The sequence below is a fragment of the Stigmatopora nigra genome, chromosome 17, assembly GCF_051989575.1.
Source record: "Stigmatopora nigra isolate UIUO_SnigA chromosome 17, RoL_Snig_1.1, whole genome shotgun sequence".
Taxonomy (NCBI): Eukaryota; Metazoa; Chordata; class Actinopteri; order Syngnathiformes; family Syngnathidae; genus Stigmatopora; species Stigmatopora nigra.
This window is the reverse complement of record NC_135524.1, coordinates 3,412,757-3,429,779: the sequence shown is the minus strand read 5'-3', so window position 1 is coordinate 3,429,779 and position 17,023 is coordinate 3,412,757. Positions and strand designations below refer to the sequence as shown.

The 17,023-nt window shown below is 35.1% G+C and overlaps 1 protein-coding gene and 1 long non-coding RNA gene across 3 annotated transcripts; one reads left to right on the top strand and one right to left on the bottom strand.

The window, feature by feature from the left end:
- Positions 1–1,285: 1,285 nt before the first annotated feature.
- LOC144210671 (uncharacterized) lies at positions 1,286–7,495 on the bottom strand. 2 transcript variants are annotated; one of them, XR_013329430.1, is made up of 9 exons: positions 7,363–7,495; positions 6,247–6,395; positions 5,707–5,842; positions 3,905–4,072; positions 3,633–3,716; positions 1,971–2,053; positions 1,829–1,909; positions 1,529–1,617; positions 1,286–1,454 (listed from the first exon to the last, which is right to left on the bottom strand). It is a non-coding gene; the product is annotated as an uncharacterized LOC144210671 (long non-coding RNA). The 2 variants fall into 2 exon arrangements; XR_013329429.1 differs by lacking the exons at positions 1,286–1,454; positions 1,529–1,617; positions 1,829–1,909 and adding an exon at positions 1,666–1,764 and having other exon boundaries at positions 7,363–7,483.
- Positions 5,511–7,623, top strand: LOC144210670 (uncharacterized). The gene is made up of 3 exons (XM_077737445.1): positions 5,511–5,620; positions 5,727–5,850; positions 7,309–7,623. The coding sequence occupies exons 1-3, from the start codon at positions 5,617–5,619 to the stop codon at positions 7,439–7,441; spliced, it is 261 nt and encodes an 86-aa protein (XP_077593571.1). The 5' UTR covers positions 5,511–5,616; the 3' UTR covers positions 7,442–7,623.
- Positions 7,624–17,023: the final 9,400 nt, after the last annotated feature.

Genomic DNA, 17,023 nt, shown 5'->3' with positions numbered 1-17,023 from the left:
AATAGCACTTCCTAACTTATTTTCATTCTTTATCTTGATGGTTTATTAAATTTCTTGTAAGATTTATCCATTTTGTAATTGTTTGGCAACCCTAAGATACTTTAGTTAAATCATGTTTTCCCTGTATAGTATCAAGATAAAACTACTTAACTAAAAACAACAATTAAGCCTATGTTGAATCTCCAGGGTGTATATTTCTAACTTTTGCTATTTTTTGTGCTCAACAGATCATCCTTGCAGGTTGCCCCCCCTTGAAGATGTCTCTTGCATCATAGTGTCTCTGTACTTCTGAAAATCCAAATTCAATAAAAGCCTAAATCATGATGACATTTCACTGGCCATTCATTTCAACAGCTTTTTGACTAGATCTTTAAAGTAAGAAGGTTCTCATTTAATGTTGCAGCAGGAATTCTAAGTATTTAATCCACCAGTTTTTTTTAATAATTTTTAAGTGTTCATCCTAATATTTTCTAAGTGTTTATCCCCCATTTTTCTATTTTGTTTTCTTCTAAGTGTTTAACCCCCCAGTTTTTATTTAAAAAACAAGTTTTTATCCTAATATTTTCTAAGTATTTATCTCCCCTTTTTTAAAGATTTATTTTCTACAGATTCATCCCCCCTGCTTTTGTCAGATTTATCTTCTAAGTGTTTATCCACCTTTTAAAGATTTATTTTCTGTATTTATACCAACTTTTTTTCAAATTTTATTTTCCAAGTATTTATCTTCTAAATGTTTCCTCTGCTTTTTTTCCCAAAAAAAATTCTAGGTTTATCCCCCCTGCTTTTGTCAAAGGTTTATCCACCTTTTAAAAATGTATTTTCAGTATTTATCCCCCCTTTTTTTCTTATTTTATTATCTAAGTGTTTATCTCCCCTGCTTTTTGTCATTTTTTTTTCTAAGGTTTTATCTCCCCTGCTTTTTGTCATTTTTTTTCTAAGTGTTTATCCCCCTGTTTTTTTGTCATTTTTTTTCTAAGTGTTTATCCCCATTTTTTTTTCTAAGTGTTTATCCCCCTGTTTTTTTGTCATTTTTTTTCTAAGTGTTTATCCCCCCTGTTTTTTGTCATTTTTTTTTCTAAGTGTTTATCTCCCCTGCTTTTTGTCTTTTTTTTTTCTAAGTGTTTATCCTTCCTTTTTTTTTAAAAGATTTTCTAAGTGTTTTGCTGTTTTCTGTTAATCTACAAATGTTTTCTTATGTATGCTGAAGTTAAAATGTTTACTTGTAAATAAAAAAATTTAAACTCTAATTATGACTTGCATTTTGTTATATAAAGACCAACACATGTTTACATTTCAAAGCTTTTATTTTGAAAAACTTGAATAAAATGAAGTAATTCCTCTAGTCACCAGCAGGAAATCTGGAAAACAGGAAATCAGCTTTTATTTTGAAAAAGTTTGTAGATTGGTTCCCGTTGGTGGTCCAGCATCGTAAAAAATCGAATCTTCTCCACCCTCTGGTGGAGAAGATTCGAAAAATGAAAAAGGGGGGGTTAGTACACAGTAAGTTCAAAAAACAATGAGGGCTCACCTTTTATTTTGAAAAACTTTGTAGATTGGTTCCCGTTGGTGCTCCAGCATCGTAAAAAATCGAATCTTCTCCACCCCCTGGTGGAATTTCTGGAAAACAAAAAAAGGGGGGTCATTACATAGATTAAATAAAAAAGAAATGAGAAGGGCTCACCTTTTATTTTGAAAAACTTCATAGATTGGGGGCTCCTGAGGCTATCTGTTCATAGGCAGAAACCAGGTCCCTCTGGTGGAATTCTGGAAGACAATAAAAAGGAGTCAGTACACAGAGTTAAATAAAAAACCATTGAGAAGAGCTCACCTTTTATTTTGAAAAACTTCATAAATTGGGAGCTCCTGAGGCTATCTGTTCATAAGCAGAAACCAGGTCCCCTGATGGATTCTGAAAAACAAAAATAAGGAAGTCAATACAGTTAAATATAAAACCATTGAGAAGGGCTCACCTTTTATTTTGAAAAACTTCATAAATTGGAAGCTCCTGAGGCTATCTGTTCATATGCAGAAACCAGGCCCCCTCTGGTGGATACTGAAAAACAAAAAAAAAGGGGTTAGTACACTTAAATAAAAAAACATTGGGAAGAGATCACCTTTTATTTTGAAAAACGTGGTACACAGGCATGGAATTTTGAAAAATAAAACATTCACAATGTTTTACCTTTTATTTTGAAAAAAAAATCTTAGATATGCTCAGGCAGAACAAATCTATGAGTTTTTGCAAAATAAAAGGAAAGACCATGGAAATGTTTGTTTTTTTTCAGGTTTCCTGCCTGTCAAGATAGCCTCAGGCTGGAATACTGAAAAATAAAACATTCACAATGGCTTACCTTTTATTTTGAAAAGAACTCATAGATATGCTCAGGCAGAAGAAATCTATGAGTTTTTTCAAAATAAAAGGCAAGACCCTGGAAATGTTTTTTTTTTGGTTTTTCAGGTTTCCTGCCTGTCGAGATAGGCTCAGGCTGGAATTCTGAAAAATAAAAAAAACATTCACAAGGTCATACCTATTATTTTGAAAAAACTCATAGATATGCTCAAGCAGAACAAATCTATGAGTTTTTGCAAAATAAAAGGTAAGACCTTGGAAATGTTATTTTGTTTTTCAGAATTCCAGCCAAGGGGAGCAGGTTTCCTGCCTATGTCGAGTTAGGCTCTGGCAGAACCAATCTTGACATAGGTAGGAAACCAAAAAAGGAGTGAAGCCACAATAGATTAAAGTACAGACTAGTGCCGAACGTCAAAATTTGACAAATCTACCTCCTACATTTAGCTTTGTCTAATATTGCCTTTTGATATTTCATAGAAAAGTCTGCTTTAAAGACTAAAAAACAGTGTCTGTTTTCCTCAAAATATATCAGGATCTTGATCATGTGGTGGGAAATTTGAAAACACTGGACAGGGCCCTTCAAGGTTAAAATAAATCCTACTTCAGTCTCAAGTTTTCAGTCAATTATTTTAAATCTGTCAATTCTTAAAAAACAAATATCCAAAAAGTTTGTTTTACTCTTAAGAAAATATTGTTCTGTTTAAACAAGTCAAAAATGACACCTGCACTATTATAAATAAAAATTATACTAAATGTCTCACTTGTGTTGTCAAAACCACATTTAAAATTAAAATAAAAAGGTCCAAGCCCTGAGATCTTTAAGAAATTTAAGGGGGTAAAGTATATTTATTTAAGTGCACAGTTCTATGGCATAGCAGATTATATTTTTAAATTCAGAATGATGTGAAAAGCCACATTGAAACTCACAAGCGGGAGCTACTCCTTCACTTGCCACTATTTTAATTTTTAAAATCAAAATCAATACTAAAATTTACTTTAGTTTTTCATTTATCACAGCCATGTCTGGTCTAGACTAACCGCGATAATCGAGGGGTTACTGTGTATTCCTTACACACCCACTAATGGCATTTGTGTGGGGGGGGGGGTACTTATCCACAGGTTTTATGCTATTTTAAAAAACACCAAGTTAGTTAGTGTTTTCATTCCAAATTTGAATGCATCAATATTAAAAACGAGCCGATTGCGCAAAGCCTTCAATACTGAACGTTGACGTAAATATTAGATGGCTAAAGGAAATCGGAACTATTTAAAAATGACGCACTTTGTTATGGTGTCAACAAGCTGCTCCTCTCTGGTCGTTTTGGCCACATTCTTGAGATCCCAGCAGTCTGTGATCGTTGAGGAACTGAAACACACAATGGAACGATTACTTTTTAAACAAAGAGCGATCGGTGACGCAATGTAGCCAATTTGTTTGCAAACGTTGCTGTCTGCACACACTTGGGGCTGCACCACGTCAACGAATCATGCAAGAGTCAAAAATCGCTCTTAAGGCGAGAACTGGGGCTTCGAAATCCCCAATTGACAACAAACCGAATGTGATGCATCGTCCAGTGAGAAGTTTGTCGGGCTTTCTTCGGCAAATCGTCACGTTTGAGCTGCTCTGCAGTGCACGCACGCACATACGCCCATCCTGCTTCCTGGTCTATCAGCCATTGCGGCATTTGACGTCGACTATTTGAACTCTGGCCTCGGCCACGCCTATTAAACATAGACACAAAAAATATAAATTGTTATCATAATGACGTGCATTAGTCAGTGTATGTTTGTGGAGCAGTCTGTAAATGGTTTTTGGTTGGACTTTAATACTACTAAAAATAAAAAAAAAACAGTTTTCATATTAACGTGCATTAGTCAGTGGGTGGGGTGGAGGCGCGGCTGTAAATACGTTTTGATTTGGCTTTCATACATAAAAATTATAATTTTCTTCATAACGTGCATTAGTCAGTGGGAAGACCTGTAAATACTTTTTGGTTGGGCTTTATTCCTTTCAAATACTATAGTATTGCACATTATGAACATTGTGATGACATGCACTTTAGTGTTTGTTTTTTACTTCAAGACATTTAAATGCATACAAGCATCAATAGTAACCTCATTCAATTAAAATATTATTTAGGATACATATCTGCTTGTACTATACATGGTTATTTTTTTAAAATAAAGCCTTACTATAGTACATGTTTTTTAGTCCAATTTATATTGAGGTGTGAGTTATAGTCCAAAAAAATACTGTAACTGCTGTCATTTTAACATCTGTAGTACCTCAATTACTAGTAACTTGGATTGTGGGCTTTATTGCTGCCTCATAAAATTTGACATTATAACCCGGAGGTCACAGCAGATTGGTCCCTGCTACCCGCACATAACCCACGCCTGTCAGCTGCTTTAATCCCCCGGCCGTGAAGTTTGCGCTTTGGTGCTGATCAGCTGCTAGAATGGATGAAACTCAGAGGCAGAGTGCTGTGTGACTTGATATTAAAGTTTTGCAATGCCTTCCGACTGACTGGCTTGCAGAGGGATTTTGTCTGCAACCACCATAATAAAAAAAAAAACCTGCAAAAACCAGGACACACCTGTTCAAGATGTCATAAAAACCTTGGGCCGTCACTTTCTCATAAACGTTTTAGAACAGACTCGGAAGGACAAATTTAAATGGTTTTCTTTTGGGATTAAAGGAATGAAACTAAATTTAGATTGGTTGACTTATACTGCAGAAAAAATAAAATAAAATAAAGCAATTGCATCTAAAAAGGTATCTTAATTCACAGGATGCCATTAATGGTGATATATGTCCAAATATGTGGCATTTTTTTCATGTTTATACAGTTTATTATGAGTAAATGTCCAATTTATTTGTAGTAGGATGAATGGCAGTGAAGGGATGTTCATTCATTCATCCCGGCCATCCCTCCCACTTCAAATAGATTGGACATCAACACCAATGAGGTAATTATTCATACATTTTGGATGCACAGTTGAAAATTATAATAGTTCTTATGATATAATGAGCAAACAGTCTGGCCTGATTGGGAAAGACAAGCGAGGGACAAAATAAAAAAAGGTGAAGAGGAGGGGAGGAGTTTAAAGAGCAGATAAAAAGACTAGAATAGAGAAGGAGATATGAGTTTGGGGGAAAAAAATTAAAGGAACGACTGAGGAGGAGATAATGAGTGATAGAATGAAGAATAGCGAGAAGTGAGAAATCAAGTGGGGGAAAAGAAGGAAGATTTCAAGTGGAAACCATGGGTGAGTCCTATTAAGGGCAACTTTTTAACTATACTATATAATGGGGTCAGGAAGGAACATAAAAGTCATATGTTCATGGAACTTACGTTCACATGCTGCTGCCAAGTGATGAACGTGGCTCGGCTCCATGACAAACAGAAGCTGAGGTTCTTCTGGGAGCAGAGGATCAAGAAGCACAGCCAGCAGATGGTCGACGAGGAGAGCCGGAGGAAGTGCAGCGCCCTGACAAGGTCAACAATACCTTTTTTTCAGTAATTTATTGTCTTGGAGAACAAAAAAAACATCAAACCTATTTGTAGGAAAGAACCTTTTAGTAAAAGGCTACTTTTTCTCCCTGTTATTAATTTCATAGGGATTTATTTAACAAAATTTTGTGTGTTGAGCTTGTATATTTTTTCCTAATAATCTTATTAAATTGTTTCACTGCTTATTCAAAATATGCATTTATAATATCATTTACAATAAGCACAGTACTTAATATGAAACTGAATTATCCTAATAATTTATTTCATTGATTGTAATTTGTGTTTTTATGGAAAATTCTAACTATTTCCCAATTGCAAAATATTAAGGTCAATTGTTTTCCAGTAGGAAAAGGGACCAAAATATATGAATATATAACTAACCCTTCATCCAAGCTTCAGAACGATCGGAAATTGTCTTTGTGCTGTTTACAGCTCGTCTGTCTGTCTGTCTGTCATCACATAGTAGCCTGGGAATGTTGATTAGGGGCGCCTGGCGATACGTTTGAATCCCCCAGATCAGTGTGACTATCCTAGGACAGATGAAGAGAATGATAAAGATTAAGTGAGACGTGATGGCGCGTGATGACAGTTCCGCACTGATACAGGCAGACACAACAATACGGATTGACATACTTACTTGGGACTTTTCTCCCTTTCCTTTTTTTTTGTTTTGTTTTTTCATCAAGCTAATTATGCTTGACAGCAGTAAGCCCAGATCAGATGGCAGTAGATGCCTCAACGATTAATCTAAAACCCGAACCTCAGAGGTGCGGTGTCAGCTAGCTAATACTAGTTTTATTCATGTTGCTATTCTTTACATAAGAAACAGTGAACTTTGGTACCAAAACGGCAGAAAATTCTCTGTTAAAACATAATTGCCAATTAGATGGGGAAAAATGTCTATAATATATTGATAGTTTTGCCATTAAACTGACACTACTGTTAAAAAAACCTTAAAATTGGCACATAGTTGAACTGCTATGATGGTACATTTACTTTATATCTATTTAAATCACAACATTTTCATATCAATCTTAAACTACAATGAAATAGTATTGAAAAACTTAACATGTAACTCAAAAGTTGATGCAAATTCATGCACACATCAATAAATCTAATCATTTTCCTTAAAATAGAATATGCAGATTTACCCATCTTGTTTTTATTTATATTTTTTTCCGCCTCCCCACAACACATCCCGGGCACATTTGATATGTTTTCCAGCCAGGATTGAGATTTGCCACCGAGCCAAATCAATCTCTGTAGAAAAGAGAGCTGGCAGAGTAGTGCTGTATCACACACATAAACGGCTGTAGCTATTTGGTGTTGCCCCCACTGCCAGTTGGCCATTTAAAATGGCCAGGCGGGGTGTCAAACGGCGTATGGCCCTTTCGACCCATTGCCACTGTGTAACAGACCTCAGTCTTTCTCCCTTTTCAACAGACTGAGAGGCCAATGGTTAGTCAAGTTGGATCAGAGGAACGAGCATCAGACCACCTTTTTTGAGGAGAGATTCCGGAGATCTCAGAAGGCCCAGCAACGTCTCACGCAACTCGATTTCCATCCTTCGTCATGATGTTGAGTGATCACGACCCAAAATGTCCATTGGAGACGTGTCCCATGGAGAATGTGTCCACTAGAAGCAATGAAAAAAATATATAACTCATTTCAAATGTAAAAATAAGTCATCCACAATAGTTTGATGCCATGAATTGAAATTTCTCAGTCTTTATTAACAGTTTAATTTGTAAGCTGCATTTGTGGGACTGAAAGTCACGTTAATGTCAAAGATGTGGAATTAAATTTAAAAAAAATATATATATACAAATGTTTGGATGGATCATTGTCATATTTGCATACAAATTTGCCTGCATTCTTATTTATGGTCATAATTGCTACTAAGACTTAGTTACCAGCTACATTCATTCATTCATTCATACGGCTAATCCGTCACGGGGGTGTTGGAGCCCATCCCAGAAAACTGTGGGGATTAGATGGTTGCAAGCCAATTGTAGTGCACAAGTAGACAAAAAAACTCACATTCATACCTCAGCACAATTCAGAGTAATCACTAGCCTATCATGCATATTTTTGGAATGTGGGTGGAAACCAGAATACCCAAAGAAAACCCACCAAGACATGGGCAGAAGATAGAAAAAATAACACAGGAAGGTTGGAAATCACTGGAGCACAGATATCCACAAAGGCTCAGGGTAAGGGCAAGAAAATATGACAAAAATATGGAAACCAACTGGGCTTGCGGTTCCCCAGACGAAGAGTTGCACTGCTAATTAGGACAGAACAAAAAGTCAAACTATTGAAGTCTATTGAAAAACATGGTTTTACATCAATACCAAGCCACTTAATGAGTATTCCCGAGGTAGTACTATGGAGGACTTCTGAACTGGATTATCACATATCTCTACATATTTTACTTGCCTAAAATATGTGGAAATGCCACACAAAAAGATAATCTTTTTTGTGCAAAAAAACTGGGTAAGGTTTCATTTTAAAATACCTTAGAAAAATGTATGGTCAATTTAAAAATGGCAGATTTTAGGCATTTATTCTTAATATACTTTGGCCTTGACAAAAACTAAGACTTTTTAAAAACAGGTTTATAAAATCAAGACATTTTTTTTGGCAAAATGACAATAAAAAATGACCGCTAGAGAGCAGCAAAATGCCATCAAACTCACAAACAATAATATGTGTGTTATAATAACTGGTCCTGATGAAATTCATCCATGGCCAATAATGATAGAACATTCCATGCTCATTTCCTAAACTAGCATGTATTTCCATAACACAGTGGTTTCAATTGTCTTAATATACTTCCATTATTCAATGGCAAAGCAAAAATAAATTGACTCCTTCTCAAATCCTGCGGTGAAAATGTGCCAGTGGCTTAAAAAAAACAACATCCTCTCTGTCGGATTTAAGAGAATTTCTGAATAGTTCAATGGAAGATGCTTGAATTATTGCTTCCCTTTTCATATTTTTGAGCAGTCCTGTGGTTTTATTTTGGATTTGTGTTGTTGAAATGTTGACTTTACTTTTGCAAAAGTACCACAAAAGTAGTTGACTGAAGGATAAATGACATCTTTTCTTTTTTAGTATGCAAGACTGGATAATATTTTAATTCCCATACATAATACTATTCAAATATTTCAACATCATTAAATCCCTTGGATGACAGCTGCCCTTTTGGAGAACACGAGGTCACAATGTGGCATGCGGGCAGTTTTCAGAATCCATTTTCATGGTTGGTTGTTGCCAAACACCATGCTAATGGATTCTAGGAGGTGCGTCACATTCAATTTGATTGATGCGTGAAAGTCAAACTTACCATTTGAAGCAATAGGAAGAGAGGAAGGATCTTTCAATGCCAACCAACCCAAATGGCACGTCACCATGGAGACTGCTCTGAACAAACCTGAAAAACCCAACAAAGACCTAAACTTCACTTTAAAGCTGAAAACATCACTACCTTTTGACTTTCACTGACTGAGCAAGTATGACTATGATCACGTATGGTTCTGTTGAAGTCTGGGATTAACGTTTGATGCCAAGATCTATGCAATTCCCTTCAGTTTTTAAAAACTATTCATCAAAATGTGTGTGTGTATGTATATATATATATATATATATATATATATATATATATATATATATATATATATATATATATATATATATATATATATATATATATATATATATATATATATATATATATATATATATATATATATATATATATATATATATATATATATATATATATATATATATATATATATATATATATATATATATATATATATATATATATATATATATATATATATATATATATATATATATATATATATATATATATATATATATATATATATATATATATATATATATATATATATATGTATATGTGTATATGTATATGTATATATATATATATATATATATATATATATATATATATATGTGTGTGTGTATATGTGTATATATATGTGTATATGTGAATATATATATGTATATGTGTATATATGTGTCTATGTGCATATATATGTGTCTATGTGGATATATATGTGTCTATGTGTATATATATATATATATATATATATATATATATATATATATATATATATATATATATATATATATATATATATATATATATATATATATATATATAATGATACTCTTCTAAACTATAATACCTGTGTTAACTAATGTTTAAATGAACCCTCCCAGCCTAATTAATCAAATATTTCCTAACCAGAATTGCAGTCCAATGTCTGACAGATGACCCATTTCAGCCTATATTCTCGCATCCAAATGTATTTAACTACTTAGCTCCATCAAATCTAGTACTTGATGACACCGTTTCTCTTTGGAATCAAATTGTGTACTTGATTAAGCAATTTTTCTTGCCTTCCAAAACCAGCTTGTTTGTTCATGTGGGAATGCCAAGAGGGAGAAAAAAAATCCTTGCTTTGGGTGTCACCAACTCATTTGAGTATTCCATTCGATTTAGGCTTAAATGAAAGGAAAGAAAAGTGTTGGATATAGGCAGGATTTGGCACACTTCCCAAATGATGACAGCCCTCGGGAATGAGAGCCATCAATCCGTTCCTGATGAGAATCAAGCTGAAGAGCAGCAGGAAAGTAAGAGGGCCAGTACTGTGTGTACAAACGTGGTTTCCAAAGCAGATGGTGGAAGGGCTCCATTTCCAAGCATGATTATTTCTTTGCCAGGCAGGCACACTTTCCAAGAATCTGCTTGCTTTTGAGGTAATCACTTACACAAATCATTGCGAAAAGACGCCACATGCCATTCCTTATCATGTTGCCGTTTAAAGTGGAGGAGGTATTTTTGAAAGAATACTACAGGAATAGGAACATATACTAAAAAGGTGCCACCAGGTCAGTGACATCTTTAACGGCCTAACGATAACATCTAAAAAAAAAAAGATCTAAAGAGCATCTTTAAAGGTTATAAAAAATAAAACAAATATTTCTCCTCATTTGAAATTTAACAGAATATACTTGGCATGATTTCCACAAAATAATAATCATATTTATGACTTACAGAACCACATACAGCAACAGATGTGCCCAAAAAATTAACATGTCACCCTAATTGAGTTAAACAGTCTTTGTGGCGCATTAGAAAATGTTTTTCATACACGACATTCAATATTTAAACAAATAACTGCATCTGAGTGAAATAAAGCATTGTCAGAAAAGACCAGAACTCTAATATAGAAATGCAATATTCAATTCAAATGTATACATGAATACAATAGTACATAATTCATAACTCTTTCAAAAAACATCACTATGAGTGGCTAAATATTTAGTTTCTCTATATTAATCCTTTGATTGGCTACAATCTCAGCCTCCCCCTCATCCATATTAGTGAGTTAGAATAGGCTCCAGCACCCCTCCGACTTGGCAAGGATAAGCAAAGGAATGCCTGCTTTGATCAAAATACGCCAAATAAGGATTAGTATTTTGCTTGGCCCCACATACTGAAAATATTCGAAGGGATTCCCAGCATGCCTGCTGACCTCGCTCATAAGAAGAAGGTTATCTGTTCCCTTTCCGTTTCTTAGTTTTAATATCCAACCCTCTTTGCTCGTTTTTCTTGGGCATGTCACCGTTTTGTTTTCATTTTTTTAAAGCAAAAACTGCCAAACAGGATGAATAATTCATTTTCATCTCTAGTCTATGTGTATGTGGACGTGTTAATCCTCTCAGTTTTGCTGCTGATTTCCTTCGTCAAGCGTGAGAAAGTAATTAATCAGATCTGAAATGAGATTCTGGAATTAATACCATGTGTGTATGTGCGTCACCAGTTTAGTCCTAATTAATTCTGACAGGCAAATTATATCAGCTTCCTCCACCTCATCAGTTCTATGCTTCATACATCTCTGTCTGGCTTTTCCACTTACTTTTATAGAAAATCTTTTACTTCCCATCTTATTATTTTCATTATTCAATGAATGAACTTGATTAAGTTTCATAAGCTTGTAACATACAGGTAATGTGCTTTTCATACACTGCTTATGATGTTGAATTGTCATGAGATGACATGACACAGACGCAATATTAAATCATTAACTTGGATATTTCTGAGCATGTGATAGAGCGCCATTGTTACGGCTGGCAGCCTGGACACACTATGTAGGAGGGGTGTGGTTTCTTTTCCAGGTAGCTGTGGCTCCACCCCTTGTGACAAAGCCCCGCCCAGGCCAACACAGGTGTGACTTTTTCCCCATCATTCCTCCTCCAATCACGATTCATTTCCTGTCCTTATTTAAACCCTTTTTATTAGTCAATTCAGATCGGCTTGCTGGTTTGGTTTCTTGTGATTCCTGACTTTTTGACTTCCTTGGCTGCCTATGATTGTAACTGCTGAGAAAGTGGAGTCTGTACTTTCCTTAGAGAGTACATAGTTTAGTGCAAAGTAAAGTTTGATTGTCCCAGCTTCACCTGGTAATGTGAGTACGTTACTCCTTGTTATATTTTGTATTTATGTTGGAAAAGTTAAACATTTTGGGTTGCATAGGGGGACTTGAGATAAGTTTAGACACCCCGGGGTATACTTGTGCATTTAACATGTAGTTATTCCCCTGTCTAGACTTTGATTACATCCGTTCTGACAGTGGCACCCTTAAGCCTTATTTCCTGTATTTTGTAGGTGTTCATTTGAACACCTGTCTGGGAGGGTGTTTTTTTACTGTTTATTTGAGGGTGCCACTTTAATATCTCGTGCTTCCCCTATGTTATCCCATAGTTTAAGTTTTTGTGGACTTTGTTGTAAATAAAATATCACTGAAGGCTATTTGCATTGTTTGTCTGGACTCATCCTTGACCGAACCTGTCTCCTGGAAATCGTATTTGTGTATAAAATCTGCACTTACTGTATAGGTGGGAAATTGAATATAATATAGTGCAATTTCCATTGGACATGAAAATCCAAAATTAAAATAGTTCTAACTTAGCCTATCATGCACAAAAAAGCTTCAAATTTGTCTAATGTACAGGAAACAAATATAGTTCCAAAAGTCATGCAACCATAAATTGCAGATTTAATGACAGTCAGAAACATTGGTGTTTCTTAGCAACCATCTTTCCATGCTTCCCAATCCATTCTAATCATAAAGAAAATGCATGCATTATCCTAAAGCGTGCAAAAACTTGGCATTACACACGATTTCAGAATCTTAGAATAGAGGCTTTTCATTTCATTGTGAAAACTGGGCTAATTGGCTTTCAGTTGGTGAACAGAAAGCTGTCACATTCATTTCAGAGAGATTAGCAAGTAGCAGCAGGTACATGCTGCTGCAGGACAAGAAAAGGACGTCCATTGATGCCTCAATTCAATGTTTTAGTGATACTACAGATATTGCAATAAAATATGAATACAAATTGCCTGAGCACAAATGCATGACTTTAATTACTACTTGTATGTGGAGATTACCAGTCAATGTAGTTTAAGCATTTCAGTTTGCTCTTTGGGTGACATTTTTCTCCATTTTGAGAACTCTACAGTCACTCCAGTGGAAAAAAAGCAGCATGGATAAACTGCCAGGTGATGGAGATAGTGATCCCAGCCAATCACAATTAACTCAATTAAATTATTTTAAAATTATCCTACATCAATTTCATTGGCAACCACAAGAATTTGTTTTTAAATTGTTTTTTTAATCAAAATTAAGACTTATTTTAGGAATTTCTAGGCAGAAAATATGTATTAAAAAATAACTATTCCTGTAGGTGTTGGACCAAATTAAAATGACTAAGATTAAAAAAATAAAAGCAAGGGGCTGCGTTAGGGGGGTTTGACCTGCCCTGATTTTAGAAGTTGCAAACAAATGAGTAAGCAGAGCTCATCAAAATACAGCAAGTCAACTGCCGGGCTATTGCACACAGGTTAACATAAAGCCCAAGAAGCACCGAGGCGGACTGCTCATGATTAAATCAAAAGGCACCGCTGGCCATGCATACCTGTCAACTGGTACGTTCTCGCCGTAATTGGTACAACTGAAAGCCCATTTTTATATTGGTACGCTGTACACATGAAAATGGTACGCTAAACGGTGATTTTGAGAAAAAAAAATAAATTAAGGCACTTTCTAGCCATTTTTCACCATCCGCCATTGTTTCTTCCCGGAAACGCATGTCTGCCAAGTGATATATGTACCGGCGCCTCTGATTGGCTAAAAAAAAAAGATCATGATAAACATTTCGTTTTGTAACACTTTCACCATGTGATTTCCGTTTCCTGTTCCCTTGTTTATGTTTACTTTCATTTGATCAGCTGTGATTTTTTACAAAAAAGTAAAGTGGTAAGATTTTCCATGTATTTATACATATATGTAAGGGCGAAAACAAAATTTGGTAAGATCACAAATGGTTCGAGGTTGACAGGTATGGGCCATGGCACGAGGCGGCAGATGGATCAGACCTTGTGTCTGGAGTCCAGAAACTCAGGTCAGGCCTCAAGTGGAAACCACAAAATAGAGGTGTAAAACTATTGAGCAAAGTAGACACCTACAGTAAAAATACTACTAATTTTACCTCAATATCTCGCAAAGAAATTAAAGAATTTATCCTTTTCTATTACTCATGTCAAACTAATAAACATATCACAATTTCACATTGCTTAGGAGTTAAAAATACACAAATAATTTAGTGTTTTTTTTGCACTTTTCTGGTAGCTTAGCTGCATGGTTGATCTAATTAGCCTGTAACGGATGTAACTGACACATGTTCAGTTGGCTTCCCATTCCCGGCCTTTTTTTTCTGATCCAAATGACACAGTCAATCTATCTTGCTTGTTAGGTGGGGAAAATCCCCCTCCATACTACTTAGTCATGGAAGAGCTAGTCAAACAATTGCACAGCCTGCAGAAGAACAAAGAGGTATTTACTGTGCTTGTATACATGCTGTGTATATTCCACAGAATTGATGTTGTTTGGGAATTCACATGGCGTATGGCACTCTTGTCCTCAATAAATTAAGTTATTATACTTCAATTAGTCATTCTTTCTTAAGCTTAATTGTATGTCAGAAGGTGGCCATTTGTTTGATGATTATACCTAAAACAATTTGAAAAATGGGAACTTAAAACTTCACTAACCTTAGTCCATGTACATATTTGAGAAAGTGATGGATTGTCATAACTTGATCTCCAACATCCTTTTAAACTTGGATATTTCATCTTGCTCCGTTTCATGTTCTTAGTTGTTAGTTTGAAGTCTCCTGATCAATATGAAGATGTTCCATTAATATTCCATTTGCCCTCCTGTGAAATACAGTATCTTAATCTGTAAATCTAGCAGTACTCCAAAAAGTGATGTACTATAATGGATGCAAAATTCAAGGCAACATTATCTTTTTATATGTAGGCTTGCAGCAAACTGAAATGCAATTGTATTGGTACTTTGCAGTAAAAAAAAAGTTTTAACAATAGTAATTTCATCATCGTACTACTTTGGGTTACATTATAAAGGTCTGACTATGTTTTACATTTGAACTGCAGCAACAAAATAATCCTGAGATATAAAGATATTGCAATACATACAAAAATCATTTAATTTCTAGAGATATGAAATAACAGAAAAACTCTTTAGGAGAATACTTTCCTCTACTGCTAAAGTGGAAAAAAAGCAACTGCATGTAGGCTGAATTTAAGCTTCTTTTGTGGCCCATATTCTGTTATTTTCATAATTTGTTATGACACCCCAAGGGAAAATGTACATACATAGTTTTAGTGTAATTTAAGTGACTTGGTTACTTGTTGACCTTCACTTTGAGTCCACTATGAACAAGTCCAATACATGGTTGTCACTTCCACCTCTAGTACAGTTAAATGAATTAAGCATAGGTGCTTATGGGCCCCCTCCAATTACTGCGGCACGCAAGATTTAGCCCATCACGGAGGTCATTACTCTTGCCATTTGTGCTTCAATGCATCGATTCCTCGGGGAAGCGACCTCTCGGCACTTTTGTCCTAGTTAGTGCAATTGGTGTGAGTTAGCCTTCAGTGCATGGTAGGATTACCTTCTCACACACAGCACAAGAACCTCCTCTCAAATTAAACATAATCACTTTTATAGTACTTCAAAAAAAAAAATTAACTTCTGGTATTGGACTGGAGGTCATTTTTCTGCAGATTTGTAACATGTTTCGGGGTCTTTTCTACTGTAAATTTGGAAGTTAAACATGGACAGTTTGCAATGGGATTCTCCTCACCTATTTTCACACATGAATGGGAATTAACCCCTCATAGTATGCCCAGTAGTATTTTAACTGTGGCATATGGGCCACTGACTTAACTATGACTGGGTCAGGCTCCACCCTGAAGCTGAAGTCCAGTGGGAGAATGTGTCTAAAGTAGATGCAGAATTTTTTTTTTCAAGAGACAACAGATGGAGGCCAGCCAACATTGATGCAATATTCCTGACCTTCTACGTACATTCATTAAATAGATATGTTTTGTAAAAGATGGACTAGACCAGGAGCGGGGAAACAACTATTGCACAAAAGTTCAAATCTCTATAGTAGAAACCTTTTCTCCAAACTGGATTAAATTTAGAATGATCACAGATACAGAAATGAAAAGCTCATTGAATGGTTTCTATGACAAGATAATGATTTCAACTCACCTCCAACAGTGTTGTCGAATGTGATCCGTCTTAAATCCTTCACAATCCAGTGTTAAACTCTGCTTAAGAGGGGAATTTTCTTGATTTCAATTGATCCACGTAGCTTTCCGCTAATCTGGTTTGGTTTGACTGAAGATAGGAACCTTTAATCACAGAATATTCTGCAGGTTTAGCAGTGCTCTGATCCTGCAAAGTGAAGTTCACACATACACACACACACATAGACACACATGCATACTATACAGATGAGTGACATCTTTATATCATTTTATATGAATACATTTTGGAGAAATAAGCAAATTTGGGATGAATTTAATTCAATCAAATTGATGTGAAATGTAAAAACAAAGGTGTCTTTTGTATCAAAACTTTCTTTATTAAACAAAAGAATGCACCATTGAAATAACATTTCTATAAAAAGGACCATTGAACTCTTCTACAGTGCATTACAAAACCTGCAGTTGTATACACAACAT